Source organism: Falco biarmicus, chromosome 2 (assembly GCF_023638135.1).
Source record: "Falco biarmicus isolate bFalBia1 chromosome 2, bFalBia1.pri, whole genome shotgun sequence".
Taxonomy (NCBI): domain Eukaryota; kingdom Metazoa; phylum Chordata; class Aves; order Falconiformes; family Falconidae; genus Falco; species Falco biarmicus.
The window spans coordinates 46,869,492-46,885,193 of NC_079289.1; the positions used below are offsets into that span (position 1 = coordinate 46,869,492).

Here is a 15,702-nt window from a genome sequence, read left to right on the forward strand (position 1 = left end):
GTGTTTGCAGCAGCGCACGTGACGGCGGCGGCCCCGCCGCGCCGCGGCTGTCCCCGCGTGGGTCCCCTCCGAACCCGGGCTGGGGCAGGGGCCCAGGCAGCCGCGGTCTCCCATTTTTTATCAACTCTTAAATAACATAATTACCGATAATCAGACGCTCGTCTGGCAGGTGGAAACAGGTTCCCAAGCGGATTAGAATTCTGCTGCTGATCTTTTAAAAATCAATTAGGCTTTCCTCCGCTTTGGAATCAGCAGGTAAATATAATAAAGCTTAAAAAAACCCCAAACAAACAAACAACAACAAAAAACACGCGCACACACACACACAAACAAAACAAAAAAAAACCAACAAAAAACAAAAAACCCAAGCAAACCCCAGCGCCGGCTGAAGAGCGAGACATAAATAACTGGAGGGATTTAAAATCGTTTGGGAAATGCCAGAATAACACAGAGCTGCGGCGGCGATATCAAGCTTTATGCGCTCGAGTCCGTCAGAGTTAAAATAATTATCTTTCGACAAATCTATTTCTCTTCGGAGGAAAGGGGGGACGCGGGGAGGTGGGGAGGGAGGCACATAAACCATCGAATCTGTGCTGTAGGACACTTCATTCTCCTTCTGGGGAGCCTTTTTACTTGTTGAACCAGGACCGAATTAGTCTTAATATCACAGGAGAGTAAAAATCAATACGATTGTGGCAGCGGGTGTCTGTTATTCACTTATGATGGCCTAATCTAAGTTGAAAGCAATCGGAGAGCAAGTGTTAAGCAGAAATTCCGGGAGCCAGCCCGGGTCTTGCGGACTTAGGACTGGAAAATCACACCAGGAAAGCGGCGAGGTACCTCAGGTGCGGAGAAAAAGGCCATTCGAGGGACGGCAGCACCGAAGTGTCCTCGGCGAGGGTCACAGATGCTGAACTGGCTGAAGTTCAGGAGCCAACAGAAACGCCAGCCGCCTCCCGGCAGCGGCCTCGGCCCCTGTCACAAGAAGGAGGGGGAGACCTATATTTTTTGGGGTCACAAATTGCACTTCTGTATGCAGGAGGAGGCATACTGTTGGGGAATAAATGCGAATGTATTTTCTGCCTCTTCGTCTTTTCTCACTTTTTTTTTCCTCGGATGCAAAAGTTTTAACAGCCCTTGGGTTAGACCTTACAAAACCAAATAGAAACACTTTCCTTCCTTCCTTCCTTCCTTCCTTCCTTCCTTCCTTCCTTCCTTCCTTCCTTCCTTCCTTCCTTCGATATTTTTAATGAGGCATTTATTAAAAGGGCCTCCTGAGTATTTCGTGGTTTTACAAACTGTTCAGATTCATCCGACGGAACGCAGGACATTCCGGTTTTGCACAGTTTCCTACCATGAAAAATAGGAAACTCTGCAAAGCTTTTATTTTCACCATCTGTTTTATTAACATATTATTTTTTCTTTGTACTCGATAAGGATTGTACTTATTACAAAACAAACTCCTTAACTTTTCAATACATACATCGGTCATTACTGTATAATACAAATGTGATAGAACTTGTAACATTTCAGTCGTTTGGGGCAGATGAAAAAAACCCCAACATTTGTAATTATTTTTATTTCTTCATTCCTGACTCTCCAAAAATGATATCCGGTAATACTTTTCTATAAAATAATATTTTTACAAATGCATTTATTAAAAATTCTGATGACATTTCAAGTTAGTAACAACAGAAACAAGTCAATTTCTGGTGGACGAGATCTATGGTTTTTTTAAAAAATACCTTTAGTGCTTATTTTTTAACATCAACAGTTGTTTAAAATCACAGCTTTTTGAACGTATTATTCTTTTCTGAACATCACATGTCTTAATTCACAGATTTACCGGCGAAATTAAAAAGATTTGGCTAAAATATGTCTACAGAAGAAATAATCCCAGCTATTAAGTAACTTTTTACATTTGGCATCTGATCTGGTCACAGGTCATCAGAAAATAGAAAGAGGTTCTTTGATCACTTGAAGCAGTAGGTGGCATCCTATACGTTCCTAATGAACAATTGCATTTACAACATAAGGAGAGATCAGTTTAGGATTTTCATATTTATTAACCCAAAATAAAAATAAAGTATCTTGTTACATAATTAAGTGCAATTAGGCCAGTCAGAACAACATATAAACCTGAAACCACCCAAGCTTTTGTTCTTTATACATATTTTGTAGGTGCATAATCCTTTCCAGCAAACTGAAAAGAAATACTTCAGAAGTCCTTCTTAAAATTTTACTTTGATTTATATTCTGCAGTCATAGAATAAACTTCAAGAAACACACGCAGCTAATATATAGTTAATTTTATTCAGAGCACCGATTTTCACATAAGAGCTATCTCAAAGTAATGATTTCTGGATTTAGCAGAAAAATACATCTCTCACTATTTTCTTTTTGGTAGAATTAGTCGTATCGTCTAACGGCCATACCTTGAATTTACCAGCCGTCTCTCGGAAATATTTTATTTTTTTAAATGCACCCAATAATAATAACTATTCTGTTTTCACGTTTGTTTTATTTGTAAGTATGCTGGGACGCATCTCCCTGTTGTATTTTGGCGTACAGAAATATTTCTGATAGAAATAAAAGTAATAAAGACACAACCAAGGAGAAAGCTCAGCAAACATACATGGACAGGTAGATTATTCAGTGAGACATTTCGGATCCACACGTGGTAGCAGTTTAACCTTTTTGTGTGTGTGTGTGTGTGTGTGTGCATTAAAGAAAATATTTACAATCGTCTTTCTTCTCTTTTTTTTTTCTCCTCTTCCCCCCCCCCCCTCTTTTAAATCTAAATACAAGAACGTGACAAGAACGTTTGTGTTTTCGGTGAAAACAGGCAGTTAAACTGTGAAATTACACCATCCACAAAAGATTCTACCAGAAGCTAGTCTATTTAGTGCTCAGTTTCAAAATGCATAGAATGTTTGCGCTGCAAACAATGATACACAAAATAATAAAAATATTCGTAATAATACTAGTAATAATAATAATAATAAAATAAATAGATAAATAAATAAATAAATAATATCGAGACTTTATCACGGATCTTTCTATGCCATTTTTTTCCTTTTCTTCCTTTTTTTTTTTTTTTTTAGGTCAGTCTATTATTTGTTTTGATTTAAACGGAATGGTATTGTCTTTTCAGAAATTCCTTGTTACTTGGAAGCCTTAACAGTCGTTCGGTAAGAGCCAGAGCCAGCAATGGCTTCTGCTCGGAGCTGGCGCTTTTACCTAACGAGCGCTGAGAATTTTTTATTATTTTTTTTTCCAATCCGCGAGACCTATAATGCACCTTGATGAGTATTTGTAGTACCAGCATCGTTATTACGGAATAACATCATCGCTTCCAATCCGGGAGACTGTGATAGTGCAAACTGAAACCCCCCCCCACCTCCACGCACACACCCCCAGAAGCCACCCTCTACCTAACGTTTATTATTTACAATAAACGACTTTTAAGCCCAAGCGGGGGTTTTGCATGTTTGTTCTCAACATGCAGAGCCCTCAGAAACAAATTCCAAACCCTGCACTGGTGATTCCTTTTGCCCACCGGGTGCAATAACCCCTCGCCCTCGGAGCAAACCAAGGCAGGACCTTTTTCCCACCGCAGACCGCTGCTAACCTAAATCCAGCAGATTTGGTAGGGAGGCCGCGGGGCATGCGGTGGGGAGCAGGGGCAGGGGGGAGGAGATAGTTCACTACAAGCCTTAATGAATCTGAACATAAGCTCTTGGAGAGCATCCCTGCTCAGGCAGGTTTGGCATCTGCCTCCAGACACATCTCTGCAGACAGAGGCAGGGACATGTCCTTCGACGTAGATGGAAACGTAAACCAGGCAGGCGAGGGAAGAGAAACAAGGGGCCGTGGAGTAACTTTTTGTTTTGTTTTGTTTTCCTTGAGCTAGCTAGGATGATTGAGGCAACAGCGGAGAGGGAAGGGACCGCTCCCCGAGCCCCGCCGGGCTGCGGCCGCCTGCCCCGGCCCCGGCCCCGCTCGCCCCGCTCCCCCAGCATAGACAAGACCCATCGCCAAAGCCTCGCAAAAAAACACACTCGAGGGGGAAAAAAAAATCCCAAACAAACAACAACAACAAAGAAACTCAACTAAACACTACGAAACCAACCAACAACAACAACAACAAAATCCCCAACAAACAAACCCCAAAACGAAGGCAACCAAAGAAAAAGAGCCCCACACACCAAACCACCGCCGTTTTCATTCATTACCAAGCCAGGGAAAAAGAAAGAAAAACCAGAAAGTAACGAAAAGAGACCCAAACCAAACGTGGCATCATCACCGACAGTTTCATCTTCCGGATTTGTTGGTCGGTTTTGTTTTCCTTCGTAAAGTTGTGACTTAGGTTTCTCGGTTTGTGGTTGTTGCTGTCACGGTATTTATTGGTGTGTGTCTGTGTGTGTTTACGCTTTAAGTTGCTTTCTCCCGCTTTCTGGCGGGGGGCGGGGGGGAAGGGGGGGCAGAGGGGGGATGGGGCCGCAAGAAGTGACCCCCACGGGTTTCTAGAGCGTTTTTACCTCCTCTCTCCTCCTTCTTCTCGTTGGTGTCCCGGTGTCTTTCTGGTTTAATAATTGATAGCGCACACCCCCCCTCCCGCACGTCCCCCCCTCCCCTCTCATCGAGTAGTTCGCGTTTAATTTCTACATCGTCCCTTGGTCCCCAGGAGCTTCCCACGGCGTCTCGGACGACGGCGGCGGTGCGTGGGCGTCCCCCGCGGCTCCGGCCCGGCCCCCCCCGTGCCCCCGGTGCCAGGGCCGCCCCTCCCGCCCGCCCCTAGTAGGTGGCGGAAAATTTCATCCGTTTCTGCTTCTGTCTCTGGTTGCAAAACCAAACCCGCACCACGTTCTTTTTGAGGTCCAATTTCTCGGCGATGGCGGCGATCTTCTCGGAGGAGGGCCGGGGCTGGACGGCGAAGTAAGCCTCCAGGGAGCGCTTCTCCGGGGCGGCGATGGAAGTCCGCTTGCGCTTCTTCTCGCCCCCGTTGAAGAGCTCGGGCTTGTTCATTTTTTCCCGCTGGGCGCCCTCGGCCTCCTCCAGCCAGGCCTGCAGGATGGGTTTGAGGGCGATCATGTTGTTGTGGGAGAGGGTGAGGGACTCGAAGCGGCAGATGGTGCTCTGGCTGAGGGAGCCCACCCCCGGGATCTTCAGGTTGGCCAGCGCCGAGCCCACGTCGGCCTGGGTCACCCCCAGCTTGATGCGGCGCTGCTTGAAGCGCTCGGCGAAGGCCTCCAGCTCCCGCGGGTCCGTGTCCGAGTCGCAGATGGAGGCCAAGCCAGCCGCCCCCACCACCGCCGCCGCCGAGGCCACCTGCCCCGCGGCCCCGTGGTGCGCGGCCACCAGCCCCGGGTGCGGCAGCCCCGACGGCATGTTCATGGCGGCCGGGTGCGAGAGATGGCCCAGGCCGTGCATGTGCGAGTGCGGGTGGGCCGAGGTGGAGATGAGGCCGCCGCCGCCCCCGCCGCCGCCGCCGCCGCCCCCTCCGCCGCCGGCCCCGCCGCCGCCGCCTCCCGCCCCGTCGTGGCCGCCGCCGCCGCCTCCGCCGCCGCCGCCTCCGCCGGGCATGAGCGCCAGGGAGGGGGAGGTGATGTGGTCGAGGAGGTCGCCGGGCTCCAGCGCCTGGTGGTGGTGGTGGTGGTGGTGGTGGTGGTGCGCCAGGGGCACGGTGGAGGTGGAGGTGCAGGGCACGCTGTTCATGGTGTGGTAGGTGGCATCCGGCTTGAACGGGTGGCTCTTGCCCTGCGAGACGGCGATGTCGACGGCGGCCAGAGCCTCGGCCCGCGCCAGCAGCGTCTCATCGAGGCTGGCGAAGATATTGCTCTGCAGCTGCAAAGGGACACAAAACAGAGCGGGGTGCGGGGAGAGGAGGGCAGAGAGGGGGCAAAGCGAGGAGAGGGAAGGGGACAGCGGGGGCAGGTGTGGGGTTGCGGGAGCGCCGTGGGGAAGGAGGAGGAGGGGGGGGCAAGTCGGGGGAGGGGGAGCCCGGGAGGAGAGAAAGAGGTGGGCAAAGTTGGGGGGACCGTGCGGGGGGGAGCCGGCAGCAGTATGCGCGTGTAAGGGGTACGGGGGGCGGGGAGAGCCAAGTGAATGGGGGAAGCGGGGTACAGCAGGAGACAGAACAGGGAAGTGACAGAAAATAGGGGATGGGGTAGAATAAACAGAGGGGAAAGCGAGGAAGGGGAGTGAAAGAGGAAAAGAAGAAGCGAAGAGTGGAAAGGGCAGGAAGCCGGGGGGTGGGAGGGGGGGGGGGGGGGAGTGGGAGGAATCCGAAAAAGAGAGGACGAGGGCGTAAGGGGAACAAATAAATTAAAAAAAAAAAAAAAAGGAACGAAAGAAGAAGAGAAGGGAGGAGAAGAAATGGATCTGTAACTCTCAGCTGGGGAATTGTGTCAAACACAAGAGCACATAAAGCGCATTCCTTTTCAGAGGCCGAGTCATAAAAATTAATACAGAAAGTGGATGAAGTCGGAGACTCGTGTGAACACCGCTTTCAAAAAAGATCACAGGCGCTCAGATGATTGCAGAGGAAGACATGAAAAAAACATTAAGCGCCGCTTGTCAAAATGTGCCTCGCAGCGGTTTTTTTATTAATGCACATACACATACATGCAGTATACAGAAAGAAGAGAGAGAGAGAGAGAAAGTGTGTGTGAGAGAGAGAGAAAGAAAAGAAAGAAAAAAGAAAAGAAAGAAAGAGAGAAAGAAAGAAAGAAAAAGAGAAAGAAAGAAAAGAAAGGGAGAGGAGAGCTGCAGCTGCCTGTCCCTTACCGGAGGAGTTGGTAGACATGCTCTTCTTATTGCTTCCGAGCTGGAGTGTAGAGAGGGGTATTTGTGCTCAGGTAGGGTGGGATGCATGGCAAAATGCGGCTGTTTGCTGTTCATGGACATCATCTTGAAGGCTTGGCATGTAAATCCACAAACACTCCTAAAGTCAGGGGAAAAGTGCTCTCCGGGCGCTTCCCTCCCGCCGGGGGAAGCCGCGGACGGCGGCGGGTGGCGGTGGCGGAGCCAGTGGCGGCGGTGCCGCAGCAGACCCTGCCCCCGCCGCCGCCGCTGCCGCGGTGGCCGGGGCTGGGGTGGGTGGGTGAGCGGGCGGCGAGGCTCCCTCCGGCCCCCGCCGTCTCACTCCTCTGCCAGCCGCTGCCCGGCGCCGGGCGCGCTGCGCTGCGCTCTGCCCGCACCTGAGCCCCGCATCCCGTGGCTACCGCCGGGCGGGCTCTCGCGAGAGCGCGGCGGCTCCGGCTTTGACAGGCATCAGCTGTCTCCCCCCCTTCCTCCTCCTCCTCCTCCTCCTCCTCTTTTTCCTCCTCCTCCTCCTCCTCCTCCTTTTCCTCCCGCCGCCCCCGGTCCCTGCCTCCCCGCGCCTTGTTGCATCTCCCGCAGCCCTCGCCCGTCTCGCCGGGGCGGCGGCGGCGGGGCCGCTCTTATAGCGAGCGACGCCGAGCACCGGGCGGCTGCGGCACCTGTGGCTGCCACACGTGCGCGCTGCGCGGCCATCGGCGCGGCCCGGGGCGCCCCGACGGGGCGGGGATGGGCGGCGGGGCGCGGAGGCGGCGGGCGCCCGCGGGGCGGGGCCGGCCGGGGTGCGGGCGTGCGCCCCGTCCCTGCCCTGGGAGCGGCGGTGGGAGCCGGCCGCCCTCGGCACCGAAACACAACGGTGGGCTGCCCCTGCCGGGGGCGGGGGGCGCGGCGAGTCCGCGCCGAGGCCCCGCACCGCGGAAAGGGGCGTCCTCCGGCCGCACCCCGCTACTTTCGAGAATCACTTACACCGGCTCCTTGGGAAGAACCGCGGTGGCAGACATTTGTTTGAAGCACTCAGAGGCCATTGGCTGCCACAGCGTTCCGTTCCCCCCTGCCCCGGGCAGTTCCCCTGGAAATACTGTTGTGTCAGGCACCGCGGGTGACAGCCCACGGGGAGCGCGGGCTTCTGCACGGGAGGCTGCGACGGAGCCGGCATTGCCCCCCGGCTGCCCAGCCGGCCCTCCCTCCTGCTCCGCGGCAAAGCCCAACTTTCACTGGCGTGGTCTGAAGCAGAAAACATCCACCAACAGCGTGTTCTGTCTCTCTGCCTTTCTGTTTTTATCTGTCTCTCTCTTGCTTGCGCTCTCTTTCCGTCCCTCCTCTCCTTGCCCCATCTTTTTTTTGCTACCCAGGTATCTCTTATGCAAGAAACGAGTCGATTTCACCTTATACAGCCTGAAAAAAAAAAAAAAAAAAAAAAGGAAAAGTAGTTTGAAAAATGTTTTTTTCTTCATTCCCCCTTTCTTTCCCCGCACCCTCCACCCCCCGTCTTTTTGCCTGTCTCACTGTTTTCTCCTTTTTCTCTTTTCTGTGGTTTATTCTTTGAACACTTGTGTTTGAATCAAAAGGTTAAGGAGTGACTCTGGAGTTAATAACGCACGCTTGTTCTTATGAGTGGTTCGGGGTTACTGTCCCGCTTCAGAGCAGATATATATATATGTATATACATATTTTTAGCTGCTTGTGAAGTTGGAGGCAAAACTGTCGAAGGAGTGAATCTGCTGCTGTGCCTGTGGGATTAGTGTGCATCTCTGGGGAACGGCCCCGGTGAATTCCGTCCCCTGGGGCAGGCTGGGGCCGTCCCTCGGTGACCGAGCAGATGCTGCCTTGTTTGTTTCAGAGGCTGCAGGCAGGCAGGCGGCGGGGAGAGGCAGCGGGGTGTTTGGATCAGGGATGTGACAGCCTCGGAGTGCATCGGAATTGCTCTGTTTCTCCTGAACGCCTCTTATTTATGCGCATAAACACAGCCGAAAGGGCAGGCAGGCGCGCACACACACACAGAGCACACACCACGACCCCAGGTAAAGTCCACATTTGTCTTCATAAGCCCTTCCCCAGCTCCCCATCCAGTCCGGGAGGAAGGAGGGAGCGGCTGCCAATTACTCGTGCGAAAGGGAGCCAGGTCTCCATCCATTACCGCGTCCCCTGGGGTGGCGGAATGCAACTTCATCTCTGAGGGGGGTGAAGTTGAAACTGAAAGACACGGGTCTGGGCTCTCCTTATTTATCGAAATCATTGCATCAGAACAGCTAAATCACGTTTTATGTAGATTTCTTAAAAAAAAAAAAAAGCCTTATGACTTATTCTAGCTATTTCTAAGCTACCGTGCCTTGTAAACAGAAAGGCTCCTGGAGAAAGGATGGAGAGGAGGAGGAAAGTGGGGAGACACCAGCGCTTCTGGCCAAGTGGCTGAGAGGCGCCGAGCTGCAGGAGGAAGGCCCGAGCCGCCTGCCTTCCCTTACCGGTGGCGGAGAGCCAGCCGGCGGCAGGCGCGGTGGGGCTCCCGGCTGATCCCGGCGGGGGAGGGAGGCGGAAAGCCGGGATCACTTCCTCACCCCGCGGAGGGAGGTGTGGGATGCTGCTCCGCCTGGGATGCGTGGGTGTTTGTCTGCGCGCGGCTCTGCGCGGCCCTCGCTCTCCGGGACGCTGTCAGGCCAAGTTCATCAGGTTTCTCCAAGGAAAATGCTGAGAGCAAGGGGAAATTGCGCAAGCGGCGACGCAGGCGGCCGGGGAGTGAATTTCTGGGCTAAGCGGTGACCTGCCTCTGCGCCCGCATGCTGCCTGGCTTGCTTTGCCTCTGCGGCCGGGGTCTCTAACCTCTGGGCTGGCAGAGGCTGGGGGGCGTCTACACGAGCGCAGGCGGCCCCAGCCCCGGTCCCGGCCCCAGCCCCAGCCCTGCCCGCAGCAGCAGCAGCGCGGGCAGCGAGGCGGCCCCGGCCCCGCCGAGCCAGCGGGTGCGGGAGCGGGAACGGGGACGGGGACGGGGACGGGCGGCTCGGGCAGGCGCTGGTGGGCCAGACCTTCTCCCTGGCCAGAGGAACATCATACCCCTCCAGTATTTTTAAAACGACCCCTCCTGTTCAAGTGCTGCTTTTTTTTCCGGCCAGAAAGGCAGAAAATTCAGCCCCCCTCCCACCTCCGCCTCGAGCGCTGGCCGTAGGCTGATGCGGTGAGGACCTCTAGATGTTCTAAGGGTCTTCTGTCCCACCTCCCCGGTATCTTCTGGAGGCAGGGGTGGGGGGTCGGCACGTTGCCTCTGCAGCTTGCGACGTGCATCCTGCTGGATTCTCCTCGGTTTGGCACACCCGGGATGAAGCAGCGCCGCCCGGCTGGAGGGGCACCCCTGCCCAGTGCTCCGCAGCCCCTCCTTAAAATCACCGCGGCAGCCCGAGGGCGGGGGGCGGCTGCGTGCCGGGGGGGCAACCGCCTCCGGACCCCGGGGAGGCGTCGGGCTGCGGCGGCCCCCGCCCGGTCCCCTCTGCCACCCCGGAGCAGAGCCTGCGGCAGGAGGCGCAGCCAACTTCTCCCTCTGTCTGACCTTTCCGAGGTGCGAAGAGGAGAGGGCGGGAGGAGGAGAGGATTTTTTTCAGGCACACTTTAGTCTGCCGCCCGAGAGGAAAAAGTTTCCTCCGCAGTCCTTGGGACACTTTTTTTTTTTCTTTTAATTTATTTTCTTTTAATTCTAAAGCAACGCTTAAACTTCCAGCCCTTCCCAGTGCTGTCCCGACTGTAACGCCCGCTGCTGCGCTGCACGCTGTAGCCGGTCTCGGCGCCGCAGCCCCCTCTGCTCCCCTGCCCCGCCAAGCGGGGGGGCTGCTGCCCGGGGGGGTCCCCGGGGGCTGCTGCCCGGGGAGGGTCCCCAGGGGCTCGCCGGGGACCAATCCCCCTTGTCACCAGCCCCCGGCGGCCCCGGCACACACACATCCCACCCCCCCCCCCCCGCCAGAGGCAGCCGGCTCCCCGGGAAGACGGCTTGAGCCAGGCTCAGCATCGCACGGGCCTGGTAATAGATTTTATCTTAATGTTCGCTGTTATTTCTATTCCTCGTGGGTACGTCCAGCCTCATGAATACTGATGGCAATAAACTCGCAGGCTTTGAGGAGCGAGTTCATTGGCGATACGACCATGCTGTAGCCCTGCTTTTATGGCCCAGGATGCTCAATAAAGCGAGGGAGGCATATATATATATATAACGCATTTACTTGTCTCCCGTAGTTTTCTCCAGCTTCAAATGCAAGAAATAGGCAGATTTCCTTAATTGACTGAACTGCCTATCTCGAGAAAGTAATAAAGTAACCCCTTATTCCCACAGTGAAACGATTTATAAATTAATTACTGTAACCCATTGTATTTGATTTCTCTTTTTAGGATTCCCCAAAGATGAATATTCTAAAGCTTGGGATATTAAGTATTAACGTCTGACCATAGTTTGCTATATATCCAGACTTTAAAAAAAAGTTAATGTGAATCTTACAGAAGTGCTCGCTCTAAACCTTCTGGATATTTTTATTTCACCAAACGTTAGCTTTACATTCTTTAGTCGCGGTATTTGTCCTACCCTGAGTATCAGTGGGAGCACCGAGAGAAAACCTACAGTACATGTGTTATTTGGTGAAGTTCACAGAAAGTCAATATCCCATTTAGTGTAAAAGCTATTTTCCCTTTAGATGATAAAAATCAACCTTCAGAAGAAAAAAAACCCCAAAAACAAAAAACAAACACAAACCGAACCCAACCGACCCTTTGGGTGAATGCACAAAAAGTGTTTCCATGTCCTAATGAGGACTTTCCTTACATCAGCAAAGACCTGCTAATTACTGTTGTACAAGCCACAATAATTGCTTTTGCAGCCAAAGTGTAGAATGTTGTCATATTAAAAATTGAAACGCTTGATGGTGATTTAAGTCCCAAGGTAGTTCACAACGTCCCCGTTCGGGAAAGTAAGGAGACCGGAGCAGCCAGGCAGGAGGTCCGGTGGAAAATACTGCAGGTCCTGTTCTAGCAAAGTTTCTCGAGCTTTCTGTTAAGTGATGAGGAGGGATCATAAGGCACACCGAGAACCCCCGCCAGCAAAACACCCCCAGCCCGTGCCCGCGTCCCACACCGCCTCCGCGGGCAACCCCCCCGCCGGCTCCCACCCGCGCCCACCACCGCTCCCGCTCCCAGGGCTCCGCGTCTCGATGGGGTGGCCGAAAGACGCTGCCTTCTGCCCCTCAGAACGACCCGAATGGGGGATCGGAGGGGGCAGGGGTCGGTCCTCAGCCGAGTCTCACCGCGCTCCGGGATCCGCTCGGCTGCCAAAACCGGGAGCAGAGCGCCCGGCTCCCCCCGCCCCCCCGCGCGAATCAAAGCACCTTCCGAGGGGCTGGGAAGTAGTTGCCTTGTCATGTAACACATTGCCCTGATTTATTATAAAATTTTAACGAAATCATGCATATTTTAACAGCCTTTAATCACTGCATGAAAATTTAATTCATGAACTGTAGCGCGTTTAAATAAATGAAGTGTTAATTCATTAGGATTAATTAATTTGTTAAAGGATTGTGTGCAAGGTTAAGGTGGAAGAGAAACTCTTTGTTAGTTTCGCGTCTTAATCACCAGGTTTTGTTAACGGTGAAGGGGGAGAACCCCCCCGCGACGAGGGTTTACGTGGGGCGGGGGCCGGGGCGGCGGCCGGCCCGGGAGGGGAGCACCGGACTCCCCCGGCCACCTCCTCCCGGCTGGGGCGGGCCCTGGCGCCCGGGCCGGTTCGTTAACTTCATCCGAGCCGGGCGGGGGAGGCGGGCACCGGCGAGCCCCGGGCGGGGAGTGGTGGTGGCAGGCGCGTCCCCTCGTTGCCACCCTCCGGGCAAAGGAAAGAGGGCTCTGCGCCGCCGTCCTGCCAGCGGCTGGCAGCCGGCGCCAGCACTTCGTTCCCCCAAATTTGGGGAGAGCTGTTAAGGCGGCGGGGGGAAAAAACCCTAAATCCCTGACATCATTTTTAGCGAGGTCCGTACGGCCGTGCAGCCGCTGGTCCCGGCCCTCGGGCATGCTGCGAGGGCAGTGACCCGGGATGGAACGGGGACCTCTCTCACCCCTGCCCGGTCCCCGGGCTTCCCCGGCTTGAAACCAGCCCCCGACGACATGATGAGCATCAGGTACAAGTGGTAGCTGCCCGATGGATTTTGAGATGGTCCACCTGGCTTCCCTGAGAAACAGCAGATAGCACCCACACAGCCTGCAAGAGCATTAGAGAGAACTTTCTGCTGAGAAAAGCTGAAAAAATCAGGAATACTAAACTTCATTTATTTTCCAGCCCACTTTCATCCTCCCCTGCTACCTCCCGCTACATCCAGAACTGTCAAAGTGCACGCAAGCTTTCCCCTGTGCCAGCTGTGCTTTTCCCTTCCATCCTGCAGCTAGTGAAGGCGGCTTTTCCAGTTAGAGCTAAGGGACACTGAGGCAACAGCTCGATGCCGGCCACCAAGGCAGTACAGACAAGCCACCCCTTCAGGCCAGGCCTGACAAACCGGCGGCTTGTCACAGCAGTACAGGACTGCTGCAACGGGCCAAGATGCAGGAAGGGCCAGACCTGAATTAGTAGCCAGAGGCGCTTGCTTATCATCTCTGACTGTGGGCAATCCTTGGAATAACCGTGAACCCCCACATTAAGTTACCTCGGAGCTGCTTTTCCTCTGATCCACACCTGGGAGGGGAAAAGCTTTAGTCTATTTATGTGGGATGGTCCTATGCCAAAAGCAGCAAGGAAGGAGTGTCAGCTTCACAGGTTGTGAAACACTTACCGTAACCACAGTACAGAAGGTGTGCGTAAAGACTCACAGAGCCTGTGAAGAACAGGCTGGCCAGGGAGGTGGTGGAATCCACCATCCCTGGAAGTGCTTAAAACCCACATAGATGCGGTGCTTAGGGACATGGTTTAGTGGTGGACTTGGCAGTCCTGGGTTAAAGGTTGGACCTGAGACCTTAAGGATCCTTTCCAACCTAAATGATTCTACGACACCGTTTTTAAAGCCTATGGCTGCTGCGAGTCAGAGGCAGGACTTTGATGCTGTGGAAGAATTAGGATCAGACCTAGCTGGTTTAAACTACTTTTAAATGGCATTATTGGGGAGGGAAACAGTTGTGAGACGAAGGGGGAAGACGCAAGTTAGCACACCTTGTGTTGCATATATAAGCTATGCATTGTCCTTGCTCCCTTTTGCAAGGTATTTTAAGAGCAGACAATAAAGCACATTCAAAACCAAACACAGCCCAAGCCAGGATCTGGTGCTGATGGGCAGAACTATTCCAGCAGCCTTTCATATGAGGAAGCAACAGCAAGCAGAACTGGGTTCTCACAGGGCCTTGAGGGAATTGCAGAGAAGCAGGTCACTTGCCAGGCTGCCTGTAGGTAAAACTGCCGATAACAAAGTGAAACCCTGACCTTGGTGTTCTTGCTCCTAGATATAACCTAACAGATTTCACTGGCAACGAACTGAGGCCGGTAGTAATCTCACTCTCTTGCATTACCAATACTCCTGGAGAGCGTTCTCTTCTGCTAAAACCTGCAAGTTGCCTCATATTTAGTAGAGTAAGTATTATTAGATGAAGTAAAAATTTTATGAGCTACTAAATATCATTAGATGTTATAGATCTCATCTGTACATCACTTCGAAACATCTACTGTCTTAATCAAAATTGTAATAGCTAGATTTTAAATCTTCTGTATTCCAGTTCTACATTACTACATAACTAGGTAGCTATCATAAAAAATTGACAGCAATGAACTCTTGTTTAGGCCCTTTTATTCAGAGAGCATAGTTAAGTGCAGCAAGAGATTAAGCATGCACAGCATTGACAGAATACAGCCTGGAGAACTGAAACCCCACGTATGGCCAAAAAATTTATAACTGAAAAAAACTCTAGTCATTACATATAACTTAAATTTTTGATTTGATAGTGCACCAATCACTCTGTCCAACTTTAAGCCAAAAGGAATACAATCTACAGTAACCAAGTAAGATGCAGAATTCAGAGTGTGGCAGTTGTTTTAAAGGCACTAAATTAAAAAAAAACAAATCAAACCCAACCCCCCCAAACAACAACCACAAACAAAACAAGACTAAGATACAAGAATTCAGAACTTGTGAAATGTAAAATGCTCCTACCTATAGCAGTGGGTGCAATCACCGTCTGCTCACTGCATCTGCAGCAGACATCTGAGAGTACAGGAGAGCTTGGAAATCAAGTAATTATGGATAGCTATGACAACCCTTCTTGTCACAACATAGGAAACAACCAGCCTGGAGATGGGAGGCTGTAGGTGACAATGTATGTGCTCCCACAACCGTTCCAAGTGAAAAGCCAGTACCTGGCCTGCAATGTCTCACTCTCCGTCCCCACTTGAGAATAAGATAGCAAGTTTACGACTTTGGTCTTCAGCGGTTTTTTTAAACTTAGGCTCAGCCCTTCTATCCATTCAAGTCGCATGACATGTAAAGTCAAAATATCCATATTGAAGGGCAAGCTCAAAAGCAGTTTTCCTGTCCAAAGGACTGGAAAGTAGCATGAAAATTTTCCAGTGTTTTCCTTTATTCTAGTTTGATTTCAGGTACAATACCAGTTGTATTCATGTTTCCATCAGTGAAAATCATTGTGCATCAGAAGTGTACTAGAGTATAAAACGAAGCCCATAAATACCCCCCCAACCCCACAATGAAACAAACCAATGACCATAAGATTTGTTTACTGCATATTTGTGATTGCTTTGCAATACAAGGATGTTTTAAGAAAGTATGAGACATGTTTTGAGAAGCCCTTGCCTCTTCTCCCGAGAGTTAAATCAAGGCAGCACTTTTTGACTAGTAGTAAAACTAGTCAAATCAAGTAGCAGCTCACGTC

General features: G+C 52.1%; 1 protein-coding gene across 1 annotated transcript; it reads right to left on the reverse strand.

Moving 5' to 3' along the window:
• Nucleotides 1-4,764: 4,764 nt before the first annotated feature.
• POU4F1 (POU class 4 homeobox 1) lies at nucleotides 4,765-7,319 on the reverse strand. Its single transcript, XM_056329863.1, has 2 exons — nucleotides 6,790-7,319; nucleotides 4,765-5,847 (listed from the first exon to the last, which is right to left on the reverse strand). Exons 1-2 carry the CDS (start codon nucleotides 6,910-6,912, stop codon nucleotides 4,798-4,800), a joined length of 1,173 nt encoding a protein of 390 aa, XP_056185838.1. The 5' UTR covers nucleotides 6,913-7,319; the 3' UTR covers nucleotides 4,765-4,797.
• Between the last annotated feature and the right edge of the window lie 8,383 nt (nucleotides 7,320-15,702).